At 38.6% G+C, this 23921-nt stretch overlaps 1 protein-coding gene across 7 annotated transcripts in view; it reads left to right on the top strand.

The window, feature by feature from the left end:
• The window catches only part of CFTR (CF transmembrane conductance regulator), a 201631-nt gene that overhangs the window by 16095 nt on the left and 161615 nt on the right, over nucleotides 1-23921 (top strand). For 4 of the 7 annotated variants that reach the window (XM_089917472.1, XM_089917471.1, XM_022582638.2 and 1 more), the window contains exons 2-3: nucleotides 13248-13358; nucleotides 17346-17454. In XM_089917472.1, the coding sequence (XP_089773598.1) occupies nucleotides 13248-13358; nucleotides 17346-17454 (220 nt within the window). Of the gene's footprint in view, nucleotides 1-13247; nucleotides 13359-15461; nucleotides 17455-23921 lie in introns of all 7 variants that reach the window. The other 3 variants (XM_089917473.1, XM_089917474.1, XM_089917476.1) reach the window with 2 other exon arrangements.

The raw sequence follows: 23921 nt of genomic DNA, 5'->3' as shown, positions 1-23921 counted from the left end.
CGGGTTCGTGCCCCGGTCCAGGAAGATCCCACATGCCTCGGAGCGGCTAGGCCCTTGAGCCATGGCTGCTGAGCCTGCGCGTCCGGAGCCTGTGCTCCACAACGGGAGAGGCCACAACAGTGAGAGGCCCGCGTACCGCAAAGAAAGAAAAAATAAATAAATAAATGAAAAAGAAAAAGCGTCCAGTTGTTCTTGAGTAGACTGAAGAACAACTTTCCATTTATGAAATTTTGGTACATTTCCACTGAGAATAAATAGCTTGAAGGCCAGACATTAGAATGTTTTGGTAATGAAGAGTGTTAAAAATGAAAACATTTTATTGAGGAGAATTAAATAATTTTAGCTGGAAGTTTTAGAATTATTGGCTTTAACTTATGACTCAGAAAAGGGGCATAACTGTTAATAAAGAGTGGTCCCTGGAAAAGTATAGGCACCCCCACATTTGCACTGCATTTACCATTGACTTGAAAAATATTTTCACTTTTCACTTTTTTTTTTTTTTTTTTTTTGCACTGCCTCAGGCACTGGACCAGACTATGGAGATATAAAGATATATATTACAACTACATTGTCCTCAGGAAGTTAATCTTATGAGGGAAATAAACTAGCAAAGTATAATGTGGTAACATAAATTTAACAATTTAAAAAATAATTGAGTGACAGTTATGTGCTATGCTCTGTGGTAGGCAGGGAATACAGCGGTAAAAAAAATCTCTAAGGTATTTGCCCTTGGGAAGTTTATAGTCTGGCGTGTTTGGAAACACAGGGGTTTGGCAGACAAGCAAATAGACAATTAGTAATGACAGCTCAGGTGGAGGAAGTACAGGAGAGAATGGAATGCATGGGAGGAAAATTAAACCTAGATTGTAGAGAGACACACATAATTCATATGAAACTATTTCAATGCATTTGAGATTTTTGGGAAATAGAAGTCAGGTTTTATTTTGAGGAAGTTATTAATTTTTCTTCAGTGTGACCTGGCATTTGGCTGGTGTTGGAACAAAACCAAAAAAAATGCTGTATCAAATGATAGGAATAGGAGAATCCTTTAAAAAATTAAGAGCCATCTTATTATCAATGGTTTCATCCAGTGAGAGCTCCTGCAGAGTTTAAAAGGAAGAGAATCTGGCTTGATGTTTCCTTTAAAGTTCTTTTTCCTAACGTGTATATGCAAGCAAGAGATTATGACATATTGAAGTAAAAATAATTCTTAAATGCCTGTAAAAATGATTTGCACTAAACTATCATCATTTGTGTTATGATTTCTGTTTTTAAGGACCTGATTGCAAAGGTGACTGTTCTGAGCTTTTAAATTGCTTGTTAGGATCTAATGATTCAGTCGTCCATTATTGTGTGTTTTGCTATTGGGGGAAAAAGTAACTTAGGTTATTTTGTGGATCTTTATTTACTTATATGTTGACTATATGAAAAAAAGATGTAGAGATTAAGTGAAGAGGATTTAAAGTAAGGCTTTTGCAGTGAAGTCTTATTTCCATGATAAACCTTGAACCAATGGTTGTCTCCATTCTCTGCTTCTGTCAGGCCTCCTTTTTTTCCTGGGATTCACACTGGGGATGAGTGAGGGTTCAGCCACTACTGTTCTCCTCCCCTTACATCTCATAGGAGTTTTACTGTCAATGTCCCTCTCAGTGATATCAAGCCTCCAAGAAAATGAAAAATAGCATTAGCATTGCTCCAGAACCTCAGGAATAGGATCTGAATCTTAAATCCTGAGTCATACAATGTGTCTACAAACACTCCACACCTTGCCAAAGCAGGGAGAAATAAAGAAGCTGCTAAATTTACCTTTTCAAAAAAATTTTTTATTTATTTGTTTATTTATGGCTGTGTTGGGTCTTCGTTTCTGTGCGTGGGCTTTCTCTAGTTGCGGCAAGCGGGGGCCACTCTTCATCGCGGTGCACGGGCCTCTCACTATCATGGCCTCTCTTGTTGCGGAGCACAGGCTCCAGACGCACTGGCTCAGTAGTTGTGGCGCACGGGCTTAGTTGCTCCGCGGCAAGCGGGATCTTCCCAGACCAGGGCTCGAACCCGTGTCCCCTGCATCGGCAGGCAGACTCTCAACCACAGCGCAACCAGGGAAGCCCCTAAATTTACCTTTTAATGCTATAAATTGTGATTTGTTTTTTAGAGGGTGAACTAATAACAATGGAAGATAAAAATGGGTTAAAATGCAACCAATGACCAAATTCCATATATAGTTTGAAGATGGGGAATTATCTGCAGTGGAGAAGTCTGAATACAATGCCATAAGCCTCTTTGAATCCTGAGAAATAATCATGAGTAGCAGCAGGATAACAGTATAGCAGAACATACAGCATATGCAAGTTAAAGAGAAAGTTAAGATAAATGAGAAAAATTCTAGAATTTGACTGATCATATATCTGGCTAGAGGATTCCAAGCAGAACCCTAGAGACCAGATTTATCATGCCTAAATTTAAAAAATCACCAGCTTTGTCTTCCTGATGCATCATGTTTGAATGTTACCCTTGGAAGATTCATTCTTAACCATCTTCATCTTAAAACATTTCTGAGGTTGTCTCCAACCTCCATTTTACCATTCCATCTATCAAGCAAAATAAACAAGTAAACATCCTCAAATAAACTATGTTGGGTGGACTTAGACTGCTTTTTTTCTTTCTTTTTTAATTTTGGGAGAAGTTGCTTTGAAGCAGTAACTGGAAAGCAGGTATCACAGAGGATTTAATAAGTAGTGATTTTTTTTTGTACACATGGTGAGGGGTCATTAAGTCATTTGGAAGTTGAAGGTCATGAGAGTCTAGCATGTGATTTGCCTATTACAGCTCATACCAAACAGATCCCTGACTTCACAGCCCAGAGCTTCTCAGAGGATTTCTGTCCCCAAGAGAGGAGAGTTATCTCCATATTGCGAGAAAGACTTTAGCAGAGAAATATCAAGTGGCCTTGACTCCAGATGTTGAGTTAATTCTAGAATGGCAACCCTGACCCTGAAGGACATGGGGATTTCATTGCCGAAGGATGAAGAAGCCTGTTAGAGAGTGTTTACTTTGGGTCCTAGTGATGGTGTCTGAACAAACTAGGTGAACAAAGAGCTTCAATAAGGGATTCAGAGTTCTGTAAAAAAGTGAGGGAGGGGCTTCCCTGGTGGCGCAGTGGTTGAGAATCCGCCTGCCGATGCAGGGGACACGGGTTCATGCCCCGGTCCGGGAAGATCCCACATGCCGCGGAGTGGCTGGGCCCGTGAGCCATGGCCGCTGAGCCTGCGCGTCTGGAGCCTGTGCTCCGCAACGGGAGAGGCCACGGCAGTGAGAGGCCTGCATACCGCAAAAAAAAAAAAAGTGAGGGAATAAGTGGGTTAATTATAAAACAAATACCAGTTAAATCAATATATCATGTGTGAGATATCCTTACATCACTCATGTGAAGTATGTTTTGTTCCTACCTTAGAAGATGGCGTAGAACTTGTTTTCCTTCTTTTCCTTTCATGCTTAAAACTGCTGCTCTGCTCTGTTGCTAGTATGGAATTGTCTAAAATAATAGTGGTGTTTTTCTGATAGTCACACAAGTTTCTCTCTGTAAGCTTTTACAAATGCCAGCCAGTAACCCAGTGGCATTTCTACCATAAAATCAGAAGGCCAATCCATTTTCCCTCTTCCTTATTTTCTTGGTTTCAGATATATTTCTTTCTTTTTTTTTATAATTTTTTTAAATATTTGGTTGCGTTGGGTCTTGCGCGGGCTTCTGATTATGGTGGCTTCTCTTGTTGCAGAGCACGGGCTCTAGGCATGCGGGCTTCAGTAGTTGTGGCACATGGGCTCGGTAGTTGTGACACGTGAGCTCTAGAGTGCAGGCTCAGTAGTTGTTGCACTCGGGCTCAGTAGTTGTGGCTCGCGGGCTCTAGAGCGCAGGCTCAGTAGTTGTGGTGCACAAGCTTAGTTGCTCCGTGGCATGTGGGATCTTCCTGGACCAGGGCTCAAACCCGTGTCCCCTGCATTGGCAGGCAGATTCTTAACCACTGCGTCACCAGGGAATCCCCCGGATATATTTCTTATTGCCAATGGAAATAAAAATCAGAAGTTAGAGTGCAATGTTATCACTTGTCTTTCTAGGTTAGTAAAGAGCTCCTAAAAGTGAACTCATACAAGATGCAGCGATTTTATTGGGTAGTTAATCATCCTATCTTTCTAGCCAGTTGTTCAGCTATAATCAGTTTTGTGTCTCTTATTTGTGGCTTCATGCCCAGATAGAATAAAAATCAAACTAAAACCGTGAAACAATGCTCTGAGGCTGCGTTTCTAAAGTACACGGACTTGGGCTATTTTTTGTAGTATTGCTTATTGTCTCTCAATTTCTTAAGTCCCTGAAATCCGTGAATGGATTAAGTATAGCTGTTAGAAGTGGTCTTTTTATGCCAATGCTACTCCCTCACCATTCTTATTTTTTCTGTATTCATAGTAGTTCCAGCAATTAAGTGCTTTGCTTGTGGGGGCCAGGAATAAACGATTTATATGACTCATGTTTCATGTCATCAATCCTTGGATCCTTTCGTGGGCTTTGCACAGAGTCTTAATCACTTGTAGCAGCTACCCAGGCACTGACATATATGAAAGGGTTTAGAGTGTCAAAGTCACCATAATAAAAACATGCATTTCACCAACTCTAGGAGGGAAAATCAAACATTTGGGAAAAGTTTCTAAAATCCATGCTGACAATTGATTTCTTAATACAAGCTTTTCTGAGATATAATTCACATACCAAAAAATTTACCTACTTAAAGTATACAAGAGATGTGTAACTATCACTACAACCAATTTTAGAACACTTGCATCACCCCAAAAAGAAATTCCATACCCATAAGCAATCATTCCCCATTCCCTCCTTCATCCCCACCCTGGACAACTACTAATCCACTTTCTCCATAGGTGTGCCAGTTCTGGACATTTCATGTAAATGAAACAATGTGGTCTTCTGTGACTAGCTTCTTTCACTTAGCACAATGTTTTCAAGATTCATCCAAGTTGTAGCATGTATCAGTATGTCATTCTTTTTTATTGCTAAACAATGTTCAAGTTGTAGGATTATACATTTATCCATTCAGCAGTTGGTAGATATTTGGATTGTTTCTACTTTTTTGCTTATTATAAAAAATGCTGTTATAAACACTTGTGTACAAGTTTTCATGTGGACACATATTTTCATTTCTCTTGGGCATATACCAAGGAGTGGAATTGCTGGGTCATATGGTAACTTTCCGTTTAATATTTTGAGTACCTTTCAGATTGTTTTCCAAAGTGGCTGCATCATTTTACATCCCCACCAGCAGGATATAAGGGCTCTAATATTATTTTCCACATCTATGTCAACACTTATCGTTACCTGTCTTTTTGATTATAGCCTTTCTAGTGGGTGTGTAGTAGAATCTCACTGTGGTTTTGATTTCCATTTCTCTAATGGCTAATGAGGTTGAACATCTTTTCATATGTTTTGGGGTGCTTGTATATCTTCTTTGGAGAAATGTCTATTCAGATCCTTTGCCAATTTCTAAATTGGGTTGTCTTTTTATTACTGAGTTGTAAGAGTCCCTTGTATGTTCCAGATACAGGTCTCTTAACAGATATATGATTTGCAAAAATTTTCTCCCACTCTCTGGGTTATTTTTTCTACTTTATTGATGGTCTGCTTTGAAGCATAAAAGTTTTATAATTTTTTTAATTAGTTAATTTATTTATATTTATTTTTGGCTGTATTGGGTCTTTGTTTCTGTGTGAGGGCTTTCTCTAGTTGCGGCAAGTGGGGGCCACTCTTCATCGTGGTGCGCGGGCCTCTCACTATCGTGGCCTCTCTTGTGGCGGAGCACAGGCTCCAGATGCGCAGGCTCAGCAGTTGTGGCTCATGGGCGTAATTGCTCCGCGGCATGTGGGATCTTCCCAGACCAGGGCTCGAACCCGTGTCCCCTGCATTAAAGGCAGATTCTCAACCACTGCACCACCAGGGAAGCCCAAGTTTTATAATTTGATGATGCGGAATTTATCTATTTTTTCTATTGTTGCTTATGCTTTTCATATTATACTTATCTGTGTGCTGCTTTTTTTTTCCTTCTAAAATTAGTCCTAATATGGCAAATTTGGTACAAGTGTAGGCTTTGGTATCACAGTCCTGTTTTGAAATTCTAACTCTGCCTTGGATAAACTATTTAAGCTCCCTCAGCCTCAGTTACTCATCTGTAAGATGGAGATAATATTAGGGCTTATCTCCTGAATTGTAGTGGGGATCAGATGAAATAACATATGTGAAATACTTAGAATTTTAGAGAGTTATAGGAATAGTCTATTAAGGTTAGCTAGTACTTTTGTTATAATCCCAATAATAATAAACTTTAGTGCTCTGAAAATTAAACTAAAGCCAAGTAGTTTCTATGAAGAAGCAGTGCAATAACATACAGCTGTAATATTTTATAGACAACATTGAATTTGGCTCTCATGAAAACCAGGTAGTCATAGTAATTATTTCCAGCAGGAGCTGCAGCTGAGAGAGCTTAAAAAAAGCTATTTCCAAGGTCACATGACTGGAAAATGACAGAGTTAAAACCTAGAGTTTTCTTAAAATCACTAATTCAGTGTTTTCAGTAACGGATTCGCAGTAGAAGTTAGGTGACTGGAGTTTTGTAGTCTTCATGATAAAGTTTTACCTCAGGCAATCATATCAGGAAAGAAAAGAAAGCAGTTTTATGGGAAATGAAAATAGTGAGCATTATATGAAAATCATGGAGTTAAAACATATTTGACTAGAAAGTTTATGTGCATAGCTAGCCATAGCAAGTACTAATTATAATATGTAACTTCTTCTTTAATTAAAAAGAACTTCCTCCTTATTTCCAAAGTTATACATGCTCATAGTTAAACATTAGTGAATATAGATAAGCAAAAAAGAAAATATCTTTCCTGAAGTTTTCTTAATATGCTTACATTCCAAATACATTTATATTTGGGAGCATCTTTTAAAATGGGCAGATCGATTTCCTATTTAATGTTTAGGTTCATTAAGCATGAAGTTAAAGTAATTTATGTTATGGTTTTAATTTCTGGGCCTCCGGAAGGTTTTTCAGAATTGGTTTGTAGTGTTTTGTTGAGCAGCAAATAATTATCTTTCCAAATCTTCTAAAATTCATTGACTACATTTACTGTTTACTCATCTACAGAAAGAAAAAGAACTTCTACAGTTCTCTTGGTAAACTAGGAGCCTCATGAGAAATTAACTCTCAAACACAGAAATAGTTCATCTTTAGCAAGAAAAAAGGTGATTCAGCTGACTAAAGTTGTTATTTATTATAAATTTACCATTTTATGGGTAAGCAGCAAACCCTGTTTAATTACCTTGTGGAATGAGAGGACAGAGACTCACCGACTTGACCCTCACCCCAGTGCTGTGACTTTGGGGTGCATTCTTGAAGCCTACAAGTTTTATACAGGACTTTTGAGAGCTAGATGCCACTACTTTCTCAAGTTTTATTTTTACTAAAATTCATTGAGAAAAAACATATCCAACTATAAGATAACACCAGATCTAAGTTGATAAAATAACTGTGACATTTGAAGTGATATTTATGTGAATTAGAAAAGAAACATCCTTTTAGAGATGAAATGACTTCTGGTCTCAAATCAATTCTTCCCATCATAGCCATTAATCAAAAAGCCTAAAGCAAACGGGCAGAGTATGCTGCAGGAATTTGAGATTTGTTGTTACAGTCTGTTCAAATGATTCCCCCTCTTTCCTCAGCCTGAACTTCACCGTTTTCTTTAGTTAGGACTATCCAGCTTATTTGGGCTATTTCAAACTCATGGTAAATATATTGGATGATGAGAAAACCTCTAGCGTATTTAATTTTGTCCATACTAAGCAGTTTAGAGTAATTTCTACTTAGTTCCTCAAGTGTTATTTCATGCAAAAAGGAAAAAGGCTGAGTCATTTGAGTGTATCCGTTTGTCAGTATTTAGGAGATGTGTCATGCAACCATGGGTTTGAATTTGCTATTTCATTTCATTTTATCTGGCTAGTTAAATCAAAAGTAATGTTAAATAATGTGGAGGCATGATTGTTTTATACAAACAAAATCATTTGAAACTGAAAAGATCTGATACCTGACCTTCATCTTAAATTCTAGCAGATGAAAATGTCAGATGCCTCTGTTGGATTAATAAAAGCCAAATGTCAAATGGAAAAATGATTATAAGCTTTAATTATGTGGTTTTACAGGGATAGGTTTCATGAAAATCAAAGCTTTAATAGTGTCTATAATTGGAAAATTCTTTTCATCATAAGGAATTACAAGTCACTCTAAATTTATGTAGAAATCGGAAATTTTGTCCTAAGAAAAGAAACTAAATACAGTTTCATAGTGTGTATGTGTGTGTATATATTAAAAAAAAATCAAGTGATAGCATTTTTCCTTAGAAGACTCTTATCGTTAAGTGCACAGTGTGTCTGGGTACCAGACTTTTTTTAAGTTCGTTGAAAACTTTAGGATATATATATATATATATATAATAAATTTATTTATTTATTGGTATTATTATTTTTTGCTGCGTTGGGTCTTCATTGCTGCATGCGGGCTTTCTCTCGTTGCTGTGAGCGGTGGCTTCTCTTGTTGCGGAGCATGGTCTCTAGGCACGCGGGCTTCAGTAGTCGTGGCTCGCGGGCTCAGTAGTTGTGGCAGACGGGCTTAGTTGCTTCACGGCATGTGGGATCTTTGCGGACCAGGGCTCGAACCCGTGTCCCCTGCATTGGTGGGTGGATTCTTAACCACTGCGCTACCAGGGAAGTCCCAAAATTTTAGGTTATAAAGAACTATATATCTTAAGGATCTCTGTCTGCTACCTTGTAATTAATGATTAGCTAGTTTCTGTTAGAAATAACGAGAACTTTGGAAACTGTCACAGTTTCTAAGTAGATCAATTTATAAGTCCATTTTCAATACACAGTGACAGGTTATGAATGAAGGAGAAGGGTAAGATCAGTTAGAGGTGAGAGGAAGGGTGGGTGGGAGCAAATTTGAGGATAAGGAGGAAGAATAGTGTTTATTGCTTTTGGTTATTCCAGGTGTACCTGCCTTGCTAATGAAACACCTGGGTACTCATTAATATTTAATGGAAGAAATGCTGAAGTAGAAATCCTGAGTTGGCATTTCTAAATTCTATCCAAGTATGTTTAACATACTCAAGCTCATTCAAAAAAAGTGGTGGCTGGAGTTTTACAGTAACTAATATTTCAGTGAATGTCTAAGTGTAGATACCTGGGGAGTTTTTTGTTTGTTTTGGTTTTTTTTTTTGTATTTCTGTGACTGGCTTGAGGTAGTCATGGAGACCTCCTTGATGGGGCAGAAATTTCATTCAATTTTCTTTTTGGTTTAATCTCACGAAATAAATTCTTTCAGATAACTCTGGTGATTGCCAGGCAGCCTAAGGTTAATTGATTTTAGTTCTCATAATTTACCTTAAGCTGTTTCTATTTCAGGTTACAAATATAGGTTTACTGTAGTGACTCTGTCAGAAACACTAAATTATATTAATAATTATAAATGGCTAACTTTTTTTTTTTTTTTGTGGTATGCGGGCCTCTCACTGTTGTGGCCTCTCCCGTTGTGGAGTACAGGCTCCAGACGCGCAGGCTCAGCGGCCATGGCTCACGGGCCCAGCCACTCCACGGCATGTGGGATCTTCCAGAACCGGGGCACGAACCCGTGTCCCCTGCAGCGGCAGGCGGACTCTCAACCACTGCGCCAACAGGGAAGCCCTAAATGGCTAACTTTTAATACTACTGAATATGTTAGATTTGATGATGCTGGGCTGTGGAACTCTTGATAATCAAAATTAGATGTCTTGGTATAACATATATATTAAAATGGGCATGGATAATGCAGGAAGCTTTTTATAAATGTAGGTGTTACTTAAAGTATTTTAAAAATGAGCTAGACACTCATTAATGGAAACGGTGATCAGGTCTTAGATATGGACCAAAAGATGTATGTTTATTTAGTTTTTAAAAGAAAGAAAAGATTTGTTTTTAAATTTCCTGCAAATGTCTTTGGTATTGTAATATTTACAGATAGCGAACTTCTCTTTATTTGTAAATTTAGTTTCCTATTTTAACAATTTCAAACATACTGAAAATGAAAGGTTTATTAATACACGGAGTATATTTTTCTCTTCCAAATTTTCCATAGGCCCCTTCCTTTCCATTCTCAATGCTATTACCCTTGTCCTGAGTCTTTCAACCATCTGGCAGTAAGTGATCTACTGCTGTTGGCCCTTTCTGGCTGAGCTGATTGTTAAATTTTCAGGAACTTTGTGAGCTGGTTGTTAAGTACAACTAGTATTAAAAATTAATTGATTTATGCTTACAATCAAATAAATTATATTAAAACAAAGGTAATAATTGAAAAGTTATCACTACCTAATCATTATCTATGTATTCAGGTTATGTTGATTGTATCTGAATGGTAATCACACAATCTTATAATATGCAGCTGTGTATCTCTTCCCAACTTTGTGTTCGGTGACTTCACATTTGGTGACTTCACATTTCTGGTGACAGAAATTGGCAAATACCATAAGTCACGTTTTGTTTTTTGTTTTTTCCTGGAGAAGGCATGATTAAAGATTTGTCAGTACACGACACCACACTACTGCCTGCAGTCTGCTAGCTTCTGGTCTCCCTGCTTCCAGACCTGCGTTCCAGCACTATGTCTAGAATAACCCACCAAGTTTAATTTTCCTAAACATAAGAGCTGAACGTGGTAAAGGAAGAAATGACATCAGAAGAATGTGGTAAAAATCTAGTTTGTGACATTTAGTAACGGACAAATTTAACATCTCTGAGCCTCCATTTCTTTATCCTTAAAGTAGGGCAATGATCTCTTCTTGTTCTACCTACCTATCAAGACTTTCCAATGAAAATCACAATATGCTAGTGTTTGTGAAAGTGCTATATACGCATAATTTTTTTATTAGTAGTAAACACTTGCTTCACCTTTTCACTTCTTAAGTTTACAAAGGCTTATAACCAACAGAATGGAGTTTATATCCTAAATTGCTGTCCCAGATTTTTCACACCCTTACTGCCCCCTGTATTGGCAAATGTACTTCCAAAGTGCTTATGTTGGCTACTAGATTGTGAGTGCCAGGCAGGTGTGCCAGCAGTCTCACAGACGATGCCCAATGCAGATGCTGCATGATCACAGCACTTCTTTAACTGCTGTGTTCAGACTGTCCTTAACTATTTTCATTCTCGCTCTCCAGGAGAAATTGCCCATGGATCACACTGGGCAATAAAGATAAAACAATTATCACCCTTTGCTGAAGTTTGAAGGCTCTTGTTAAGATGCAAATATTGCAAGTTAATGGAAGAAACTGACATATTAAACCATTGTCACTTGTTGATATCTTGGTCAGAAATGGTTGGTGAAACTACTGAGCCTTTGAGCAGGGTCTTTTTTTAAAAAAAATATTTATTTATTTATTTGGCTGTGCCGGGTCTTAGTTGTGGCACGCTGGATCTTTAGTTGCAGCATGCGGGGTCTTTAGTTGCGGCATGTGGGGTCTAGTTCCCTGACCGGAGATCGAACCTGGGCCCCCTGCATTGGGAGGGTGGAGTCTTAACTGCTGAACCACCAGCGAAGTCCTTGAGCTGGGTCTTAATTCAGGTAAATTTTAAGGAAGGACAAGTTGTAGAGACATCAGGAACACAGGGCAGTGGCTGACTGAAGAAGGTGGAGACAAGGGAAGTGTAAACAAGAATCTGGACTCTTGGGGTGGGAATGGTGAAGGTGGACATGAGAGCCTTCTGCAAAGTTTTGCCCTGAAAACAATGTCAAAATGTTTGCATTTGGCATAGCATTTCCTCTTTTTATTCTGAATGGCTTTGCTGGAATAATTTTCCTAGTATAAGTTTATTTTGCTTCTCAGATATTGCTAAAACACTCCCTATTGATTTTTGGTGGGTAACATGAATTTTGATGTATTACCAACGTCTCAATGACACCAAATTTTAGGACTCTCTGAAGAAAAGAAAGATGGTAAGGGTAAAAGCATATGTTGGGAATCACTGATTTCAAGTTCAATTTCTTTCTTTAATAAATATATGACACATAGCACAGGGAGATCAGCTCGGTGCTTTGTGACCACCTAGAGGGGTGGGGTAGGGAGGGTGGGAGGGAGACGCAAGAGGGAGGAGATGTGGGGATATATGTATATGTACAGCTGATTCACTTTGTTATAAAGCAGAAACTAACACACCATTGTAAAGCAATTATACTCCAATAAAGATGTTAAAAAATAAATATATGAAATTTCACATGAGAAAGGTCTCATTTGCTCAAATTTCATTTAGAAGTTTCTCTTTGTACGTGATTTCTTTGTTTTACAATTCTCCTGCCCCTCTCTCCTTCCTCTTTGTTTTCCCTTGTCTTTGACTTCTTTTTAGATTTTCTTATCTCTGTGAAGATTATTTTTCCTTATTCACAGTAGTAGAAACAATGTATTTGAAAATAACTGGAGTATCCTGCATAAGTATTTACTATGCCAGCTTCCCTAGCTTCCATCATAAATTGTTATTTATTAGATGCCTAGAGGGCAGATGTGCATAACTGCTATGGGGTGAGGAGACAAAACATAAAATTATGATCCCCACCCTCATTCAGCGGTGATGATTAAGTCAACAAACTGATACTCCAGCTACAGTCAGTTCATTCAACAAATAGCTCATTGCTGAGTACTGTGAGCTATGGTTAACAAAATTATATAAGAGTGTTGTTTGAGGGTCTGTCTTCTTATTCACAGATCATTTTGTATTTGAAGTGGTAGAGAGTGGACTTCAGCAAACTATAAACTCCTAGTATCTGGTTATTTGGGGGAATTTTCTTCTTTTTTTTTCTTGAAGAATACTTTTAGTATAGAATGTTTAGCAGTTTGTTTTTTTCCTCTGGGAAAGATGATGATTCTACCGTCATCCCCCATCCTTTTAGACAAAGCTGTAGTCACATCAGTTCAGAGGTGATGATGTTTTATATAGTTGTGTTCTGTAAGATATGACTCCCTGGCACTTATATAAGTTGACTTATTTTATTCTCGTATTTATGCACTACCACCATTTTCCACATGCTATAAAATTTGAAACTGTATCTGATTCCAAGTCTACATTGGAGATCAAATCAAGTTAACATTTATATCTGTCTCTCCTCTCTTTATTTTAGCTGGACCAGACCAATTTTGAGGAAAGGGTACAGACAGCGCCTGGAATTGTCAGACATATACCATATCTCTTCTTCTGATTCTGCTGACAATCTATCTGAAAAATTGGAAAGGTATGTTCATACACATTGTTTATTGAAGAGAGAAATTAATATTATTTAGAGACTAGAGAACTGACATTAGAGGGTTTAATTCTTAAAATGGCATACTTATAATAGGAACATCCTATTTTCTTGATGAAGTCTTGATTAGTTAAGAATTAAACAATGAAAGGATGAAAGAAGAAAAACCATTTTCCTGAGATAGGACCGTTTTTGGAAAAACACATGTTTGTATTCTGAGAAGCTACCTGTCTTTGAAGACTATTACGTGTATTCTGTGAAGACTGGAATCACATCTTTATGAAGCAAGTTGTGTACATTTGCCTCCAAAATCTTAATGTGTGAATACAAATGTACATACTTGGAAATCTTAGGGTAAAGGCTGTTGGATGTCAAAGAAATGTAAAAACTTCATATTTTTGAGTATATGTTGAATGCCAGGTGTAATATCTCCTCTCAGCCACTCTGGAAGGAAAGCATCATTATCTCTTTGTTACAGAAGAGCAAACTGAGGCTCAGAGAGATGATGTAATTTTCCAGCTAATAATTGATTGAGCTGTAGTTCAAACCCAGGTCTATACTCCTGGCCTCCCCAGGAACAGTGTTTCCCGTTGTAAAGAAGTCTTCCTCTCTAAGAGTACTGGTTATAATCCTTTTGGTTGCCAGTGAATTTATTTAAGAGGGAATTCATTGGTTCATGTAGTCAACCTGTGTGAAGGCCTAGGTAGAGAATTGGCCTTAGGGACTCAGTGGAACCAGGGACTGGTTTTATTCTCTCAGATCAGCTTCCTCCATGCAGTGGGTCCTCAGAACTCTTTGCTCACATTTTTATAGACCACAGAGGAAAGAGTCCTTTCTCTGTGGCCAAATGTGAAAAATCCCAGAAACTTTTGAGTCGCAAGCTCACTCCTTGGACCAACAACAATCTATGAATGAGCTAGACTGGGTCTTGTGCCAGCAGTACAGGGTCTGATACCAGATGAAGGGGAAAGGGGAGAGGGAGTTGACAGAAAAAAGAAAAAGAAAAAGAAGTAGCTACTTTTTACTGCACCAAAATAAAATAGCTGAGTAGATTTGCAATTTGTTTACCTTATTTTCATGGAATTCATTGAATTTCTTTTGAAATTTCAAGACAAGATATTCAGCCTTACTTTTTCTTGATTTTATTCAAAGAATTAGGCTAGTGGGAGTAGCAGCTTCACATTTCCAAGTTCAAGGTCCAGCTCCTAATGTCGAGTACTTAGTGTGTGTACGTGCCATGAGGGCAGGGATTTTTGTTTTTGTTTGATTTGTTCAGTTTATGATGTGCCTGGAATAGGGTCTAGAATAGGGTCTGGTATATACAGTTGTCCCTTGCTAGATTCCCCCTGGATATAAAAATCTATGGATGCTCAAGTCCCTTATACAAAATGCATATAACCTACACATATCCTTTTGTATATTTTAAATCATCTCTAGATTACTTATGATACGTAATAAAATGTAAATGCTATGTAAATTGTTGCTGGCACATGACAAATCCAAGTTTTCCTGTTTGGAACTTTCTGGAATTTTTTTTGGTGAGTATTTTCCATCCCCAGTTGGTTGAATCTGAGGATGAGGAACCCGCAGACATGAAGGGCTGACTGTAGCAGGTGCTCAGTAAATATTTGTTGAATGAATGAATGATGACTGAATGTGAAATGGCTAGCATTATGTAAAAACCTGTAACACTTCTGCAGAGATAAAATATATAAACATAGTATATTGTAGGTATATCAGCAAGTTCAAAATAATATAGTGGTTAATGAATATCTAAGTTCTAAATGGATGCTGAGGGAAAGATTAATCAGAGTAGGACTAGGTTAATCAAAACCTGCATACTCCAGATTTATTTTTACTTATGGCCAAATAGAGGACATAACCTGAATTTGTAGGATTATCTGGCCTAACAGTTTTTTCTCCTCAGTTTTCATTGTGTCTCCATATCAATTCAATGTTTAAAATGTACCTATTTTGTTTCAATCCAACACTGTGCCAGCATAAGTCCATAAACTTTATCTTTATTATTTTTGTCTTTTTTGGGGTATCTCTTCTTCACTCTGTTATTTCTTTTTTGTAAACATTGTTATTTAGAATTTACTGAAGTATTTTGAAAGAGTGAAATATCACTTATAGTACTTTGTATCTCTGCGCCCTTGGAAAGTGACCCGGGCCACAGATTTCAAAGATGATATGTGACGAAGGCCCTAGGTGGTTACCATGTGGTTGAGGTACCTTGGCCCATCTGGCTCAGTTTGTGGCCGTGGATTTGAACCCTGTGCATTACTCCTGTATGCAGATCGCACATCCATTCCATGACTGTAGCTAAGCTACAAACTTGATAAGTATAAAATTTCTTCCATTATGATTCAACTCTTGGTGTTTGGAATGCTTACTGGGTCTGTTGTGGTATTGTGGGAACTACCCCATGTACTCTCATTGCTGATTCCTTCCCTCAGGGTCCAGTAGTTCAAGTCCCATCCACTGAAACATTCCCCAGCTTTGCCTTCCTCTCAGATCGCTACCTCATTCATTTCTTTTTTTTTTTTCCCCACAGCTAATATCTCTGTGCTCTCCTGGTCTCTCTACTTCTCTTTTCCTTTACATCTCAGCTCCCTGAAATATGGTTTCTGGGTCTACCATATTCCTAAAATGACCTTGACTAGGGTCACCAGAGGACTCTTAATGTCAACTATAATGACATCTTCCTACCATGACTTCAGGGTTGACCAATTCTTCCCAACTTGAAACCATTTCTTTGGTTTATGTACCACCTCTCTTCCTGGCTTTCTCATCTGACTCATTCTTCCTTTGAAAGAGAGGCAGAATCTGTCTCCACATTTAGCTTCTTACCCCGTTGTGAATCACCAAATGACATGGATGGGAGGCAAGTCTTGTGTGTGAGTGGAAGAGTGGGAAGAGTGTGAGCAGGTAGATGGGTAGCATAGCGTAATTAGGCATGAGAGAGTAAGCTTCTCAGGGGAGCCAGTGTCCATGCACAATGCCCATGACTGCCAAACCTGCCCTCAAATCTCAGTTGTGTGGTCTTCCTTTGGAGTAACTTAGAACCACCTCTAATAATGGTAGATGGATAGTAATGAGAATAGCTGTTGATAAAATATAAAGTCTTTATATAGTTCTTTCCTGTGAAACTTTTCATCTCTGTACAGTTTAAAAATGAAGATGAGGGTAACATTTAGGGATATATTTTATCCACTTGGGAAGAGAAAGAGGGTTTTTATGAACAGAAAGTAGTGGCAAAAATGTAAATATAATTGGCTGATGAATATATAGTATTTAAAAGAAAACAGAGACATTTATTTGACACCAGCCATTTTTCAGACTTATTTAATTTCTATTCCTGCCAGAATATATAGAATTTGATTCTGTTCTAATTTTCCAAAGATGTTTATTGTAAAGAATGACTTTAGTATTTGAAAATCAAAGTTGATGATACTTGTTTCATACCCCTACGTTTAAAAACAACAAGTTTTTCTAATGTTAAGTCACAGAAAAATCCACCTGACTTTTAATCTTGTTTTTGGTTTGACAGTTAGATTTTGTAAAATCCACTGCAATTCTAAACAGGTAAAGATCAAGAGCTGAAGGGAAAAAAATTAAATATTTATTTTTCACCTTGTTCTAAGCACAGCAATGTGTATTCATAAGAGTCATATTTTATTTGTCCACCTCTTGCATTCATTGCTTCTTAGAAGGCCAGAACCTTTCTTTAACACATATAGTGTGGCCTTTTCATGAAGTCAACTCCTTGAAAATTGATATATGGCGGAGCATTGAATTCTGCGAAATATCTGCCTGAGCGTTGGTGTTGGAAGGTCCCCACAAGGTTTTGTCTCTTTAGTCACTTGGGTTAATCTCCTTGAATGTACTTCTGTGAATAAAACTATGTTAAGGGAAATAGAGAACTCAGATACTTGCACATGCAACTTACTGATCCCACTTTGTATTCTTTTGCAGAGAATGGGATAGAGAACTGGCCTCAAAGAAAAATCCCAAACTCATTAATGCCCTTCGGCGATGCTTTTTCTGGAGATTTATGTTCTATGGAATCATATTATATTTAGGGGTAAGGATCTCATCTGTAAGTTCATTATGGGTAAAATAATTATATTCATTTTTATTTATTTATTACTTTTGGCTTTGTTGGGTCTTCATTGCTGCACGAGGGCTTTCTCTAGTTGCGGCGAACAGGGGCCACTCTTTGTTGCAGTGCATAGGCTTCAGTAGCTGTGGCACGTGGGCTCAGTAGTAGTGGCTCGTGGGCTCTGGAGCGCAGGCTCAGTAGTTGTGGCGCACGGGCTTAGTTGCTCCGTGGCATGTGGGATCTTCCTGGACCAGGGCTCAAATCCGTGTCCCCTGCATTGGCAGGCGGATTCTTAACCACTGCCTCACCAGGGAAGTCCCTATATTCATTTTTGTGATTATAGAAGGACTAGGGTAATCTGGTACACAGGTAAAAGGCTAACTCTGAATACAAAGAAACCAGTAAAACTCTAGTGGAGACAAGTAAAAAATGCACTGGGACTAGGATGTCCTGGAACACAGGTGGCCATTTATAATTTCAAACGGGTTCAGGAAAATAAATTTCTTTTAAAAAGTTATTTTCTGTTATGATCCCAAATCACATTATATTACTGGTATATGAGATTGCTGATGATTTTATTTTCCTGTATTCAACAGGAGAAAGTCAGGAGACAATGTCAGGAGGAGAATTAGGTAAAATTCAGCAATTACATATATGAGTATTTGTAATATTTTGAAACCATATCTGCATGCTGAATTGTTTCAAGAAAAAATAGCAAAAATTAAAAATATGGCAGTGAGGTACTCCTGCAGTATGTTTTCTTAGTCTCCTATGTCTTCCTCATTGTGAAGAGAGCTCAATGCGTGAAGATCCCAGGCTTTATGGTGTTTAAGTGCAGTCTGGGATGTTCCCCAGCTGTTGTCAAATATGACTCTGATCCATTATTTTTTACCTCACCAGAGCATTATTCGGAATCCTTGACTGTAACCTGTAAAACTGATGGCAAATTGAAAACTTATTTAGTCTTCAAGTAAAGGCTGTGCACAATATTTGCTTTGGGAAGTTAGGTACCAGTTGAATGGATTTGTGTTGTAATTATATTGGTCTTCATGCCTTTGGGAGTGAGGGTTGCCATAGTGTCTCCCGAAGAGATGCCATGCAAGTTGCATTGCTTTAAGAACTTGTACGTAATACACAGCAAATAAATACATTTACACATTTATTTTGACAAAGATGACCACATTTAGGTCCCCGGTGTTTTGTAATGCTTTTGATTACCTCCTGGGAGAAATGCTCTGGCTTTTGAAATTATCTATTGATGTCCGTCTATCTGTCTATCTATCTGTCTATTTATCTATCTATATATCTATCTATCTATCTCTGTAGAAACCTGCAGCAGTTTGGGGGTGAAAATATTTTACCTGTAAATATGAATAAGGTAGCTGAAGAATTAACTATCTTTTAAGATATCTTTGAGGTGATTTTTCTTAATGAGAGCACCTAGAGCTTTGGGAAACAATTTTTTAAAAATTTTATTTATTTACTTTTTAAATTTTATTTAATTTTTGGCTGCGTTGGGTCTTCGTTGCTGTATGCGGACTTTCTCTAGCTGCGGCGAGCGGGGACTACTCTTTGTTGCGGTGCGCGGGCCTCTCATTGCGGTGGCTTCTCTTGTTGCGGAGCATGGGCTCTAGGCGCGCGGGCTTCAGTAGTTGTGGCACATGTACTTAGTTGCTCCATGGCATGTAAGATCTTCCCAGACCAGGGATCGAACCCGTGTCCCTTGCATTTGCAGGCAGATTCTTAACCACTGCATCAACCAGGGAAGTCCCAGTTTGGGGGAACGATTTTATCCATAGCTCTGGCTCCATTTGACTTAATTTTTTAAAATGTTTTGTTGTTTGCCTTAATGAGTTTACTCTCTGCATTTGTATCAGTGTATAGAAGTACAGTTTACTCTGCCCATAGCATATAAGAATACAACATTCTTTTTTTTTTAAATATATGTTCAGCACTGAGTTATTTTTCTAGTATTGTACTAATATAGCCACTAATCTATGTCACCCATTTTATTTATTTATTTATTTGGCTGTGTTGGGTCTTCGTTGCTGCACGTGGGCTATCTCTAGTTGCGGTGAGAGGGGGCTACTCTTCATTGCAATGTGTGGGCTTCTCATTGCGGTGGCTTCTCTTGTTGCAGAGCACGGGCTCTAGACACACGGGCTTCAGTAGTTGTGGCTCGCGGGCTGTAGAGCACAGGCTCAGTAGTTGTGGTGCATGGGCTTAGCTGCTCCCCGGCATGTGGGATCTTCCCGGTCCAGGGATCGAACCCGTGTCCCCTGCATTGGCAGGCGGATTCTTAACCACTGAGCCACCAGGGAAGTCCCAAGAATGCAACATTCTTAATAAGTCATCCTTGGATTGAAGTGAATGATATTTCAAATAATTGTTATGTCATAACTAAGATTGTATAGAAACTCAAAATTTTCTCTTCATGTTCTCCATCACATGCTGCTTCCATCGGTTAACATAAGCACAACTGAGCAGAAGCTGGGAGAGAGTCTGAATTCTTAAGTCCCTTTTATGCTCAGCCTGACTTGTGAGATAATTTATTCCTCTAGATTCCACCAGCAGAGAAGTTTCATGTGAACCAAAGCAGTCACCTAAACATGAAAATTTAGATGATACATGAACATATTTATAAAATTTATTTTTGGTCTGGTATACAGAGATCAAAAAATAAACAAAATATAGTTTAATATTTATTGAGTACCTAATCTGTTCCAGGTTCAGCATTAAGCCCTTTATACAGATTATTTTAGGTCATTCTCCTAGCAACTCCATGGAGCAGGCATTAGTATCTCAAATATATAGAAAAGGAAATTGAGATGCAGGAAATTAAGTAACTTTTCCAACGTTACGCATGTGGTAAATTTGAGTGATAACCAGGTCTCTTTGGTTCCAAAACCTATGACCCTTGCATTAGATCAGATTATAATCGCTATGTAACTGTATTTGTAATGATTGTATGCAGGTACTCAATAGAATGGTGACTGTAGTGATCAGTCTTGGGTCTGCTGAGCTTCTTTGCCATCTGGTCAGGAGATATAGGTTAAAAGCTTGAATGTTGAAGATCCTTCCAGGGTCACCTCAGGGGCAAATCTGAAGAAAGTTCAGAGCAGGTGGCAGGACAGGAGAACCAACTGGACTCTTCCCACTTATACTTGGGAAGGAACTGTGTGGAATCCACCCAAGAGCCAGCAGTGCTAAGAGTCAAACACAGAAAAAATTAAGGGTAGAAGAATGGAGTGGATGTGGAGAAGGACTAACTTATTCTTAAACTTCTCAAGCTTAAAAATATCCCAGCAAAAGGAATCTTAAAGCCTTTCTTGGTGTATTAATTACCCAGGGGTGGGATTGAGGGGACTGAGTGGTGGTCCTGATCTAAGCTGAGCCCAGGGCCACTGGTCTGGAACTGACAGCATGTTTAAAGGGCAAAGTTGATTTCCATCAGCTCAACTTCTACTGATAACCAGCAGAAAATGGGTGAGGAAAAGAACCGATGGGGAAAGCAGCTGAAATGTGTATGGTGAGAAGGCATGGAGAGGAAATTTACATTGGCAATGGCACAGGTGTGGTGAGGCTGCGGGTTTCTCACCCTTGTCACAGAGTAAAGGCTTCACGGCCTCACTGTGCAGTTTTAAGTGGTAAAAACGTTGAAAACTGGGGCTAAGTCTTTAAGAACTTATATGGTGGTCATTAAGATGAGTGTAGCTTTTCAGAGCATCTGATCTCTCTACCCCATCCTTTCTGTCTGTTACAGGAAGAAAAGAAGGGGAGAAAATTTCTCTGTTATAATAAGACCTCTATCCTTTTAAACAACTTATACCAATGCCTTAGTATTTATTGTATTCTTTCTGGGGATTTCTTCTTTCTTCTGTGTGTGTCATCTTGGTAATGTTTTAATTTCCATTAAACGAGCAGGGATTCTTGAAGTTGCTATAACACTACTCTTGGTAAAAGGTGGACATATTTCAAGATATCCTGTGTGTTCTTAATCCTTTTAAACAACTTATACCAATGCCTTAGTATTTATCGTATTCTTTCTGGGGATTCCTTCCTTCTTCTGTGTGTGTCATCTTGGTAATGTTTAAGTTCCATTAAATGAGCAGGGATTCTTGAAGTTGCTATAACACTATTTTTGGTAAAAGGTGGACATACTTTCAAGATATCCTGTGTGTTCTTAATCCCTCTAAACCAGGATAATTGTGGTATAAAGAATATTTGATTGGTTTCAGGACTGATAGAAAAAGTACTATAGGATTTGCTGTTGGGACTTTCCTGGCAGTCCAGTGGTTAAAACTCCGAGCTTCCACTGCAGGGGGCATGGGTTTGATCCCTGGTCAGGGAACTAAGATCCCACATGCCATGCTGGTGTGGCCAAAAAAAAAAAAAAAAAAAAGAAGCTGTTGACTGTGAAAGGTTAAGAAAAAAAGGAAATGCCATCATGAAAGAGTTTGTCTGTCTGCAGTACTGATGTAATTTTAAATCGTATTAGCTATGGCCTCTCATGATTAACTGTGTACTTGTTTTTTCTCCATTTGACTCAGCAGCCAGATATAACATTGCCTTTAACATTTAAGACTCCCAGCATAAAGGAAAAACTGGCCTTTGAAGAATTGTGTGTGCAAGTCAATTAAGGACAGTCAGAGGGAAGCCAAGGGAAGGGAGTCCTGTAGGCAGATTACTGAGAGAATATGGTTATCACAATACTTTTATTATGATAAGAAATTTATAAGCATTCACTCAAATATATTCTTGACTCCTAGGCAGCTCTGGGCATATTTCCATCATCAAATTGAGATAAATGTCAGTGCAACTTGAGTCAAACTACTTTTATTATTTAAATTTCTTAAACTCCAAGAAGTTTAAAGTCATAAAGAAGTCTTAGGACTTAGGCTGTTAGAGTTTTCAAGTCCCACAGTCTCTCTTGCAAAAGATCTTTGTCCCTTATGTTTTGACAGACACGTTGGGTAGGTGTTGAATTTAAGCATACTGCTAACTAAGAGAGTGTTTTGGGGAATTCTGCACACAGGTAGTCTCTGGCTTAGGCACTTTGACTTACTTTTGTCCCTTTCACCTAAGGTCACCTACCTCCAGCAAATTTTCTAGATGCCTGTCATGGAGACCTCTTTTCTCAGCTTCCTCTCACATCCCCCCATATCTAGCTGCTTCTCTAACCCCAGCAGGGACTTGAATGCTACACTGCCTACACTCACCCTACATCCTGAATATTTCTGCCCTCTACTAGAACCCCCATCCGTAACACACATGCTGTACTTCCTGTGCTCCCCACAGTATACTACCCAGTTCCTGTGTCCAGGTTTGGAAAATCATGGGGTTTAGATTTCTTTGAAACAGAGAATTTTTACTTTAGAGTGACCAGCAGCCCAACCCCAGATAATGTGACTTAATTGGTCTGGGATGAGCTCGGGGCTAAAGTTCCCCAGGTGATTCTGATTGAGGTAGACAAGCAGGAACGTTATCACTGAATGCATCTGACTTTCGCTAGAATCTAAGGTGAGGGTATTACGGGGTGGTACATGTGGAATTTTTTAGTTTGATTTTTTAAAAATGATAATATCAAAAAATTTTTAGACAAAAAATAAATATTAAGTCCTTTCATGACAGAAGGACAGTGTTTCTCAAACTTTTATATGCATATCAACCACTGCCCCCTCCCATCTGGCTAAAATGCAGATTTTGGGTGGAACCTGAGACTCTGCATTTCTAAAAGCTCCCTGGTGAAGATCCTGTTTGCCCTAGCAGCATGCTTTGAGTAGCAAGGATTTACAGGGTCATGAAAGAAGAGAAAGCCTGGTTAGAAGTTACAGTTATTGTGAAAAGAGGAGTAGGTAGACTAATCATGGTCAAAGAGCCCCGGAAAGAAGTGCCAAGAATCCCGCTGAGATTAAATGTGGCTGAGGGTTTACTGCAGTGTCCCAACGTTAACTGTTAACTTTCTGTGTCTTCCTCCGGCGCTCTCTCTCAAGACTCTGCTGGAGAGAAGTATAGATGACTGTGTGCATGGAGAGGGCAAAGGTATAGCTAGGAGGGACTATGTTTCTCTTCCAAGACTGCACGGAGGAGATGATCCATCTCTTTCTGTAAAAACATTGTTATGCAGGTTGGTTAGGCTTTTACAGTACTATTGAACACAGAGGTGTTCCAAGAGCGTTTACCATTATATGTGCTTTTGAAGGCGAACCTAGGAATCCAACACCATGTCTGGTAGGATATTGTATCTAGGGCAAAATGCATCTGTTCTCACATGTGAAATTTTAGAACAAAATCGATTTGTAAGTTAGGAATTGTCTGTGATCTTGTACTTTCAACTTAAACTAGATATGAGGGGGCCCAGTTTCCTCATTCTCGGTGTGAACGTGGTGCCTCTTAACTTCTTGTAGTTAACCAGTATCCTATGGTGACTAACGAGTGTGATGTGGTGA

This window comes from Delphinapterus leucas, chromosome 9 (genome assembly GCF_059928025.1).
Source record: "Delphinapterus leucas isolate spDelLeu-1000000601 "Yukka" chromosome 9, BTC_Dleu_Yukka2, whole genome shotgun sequence".
Taxonomy (NCBI): Eukaryota; Metazoa; Chordata; class Mammalia; order Artiodactyla; family Monodontidae; genus Delphinapterus; species Delphinapterus leucas.
The sequence above is the reverse complement of the archived record's forward strand: the minus strand, read 5'-3'. Positions and strand labels throughout refer to the sequence as shown.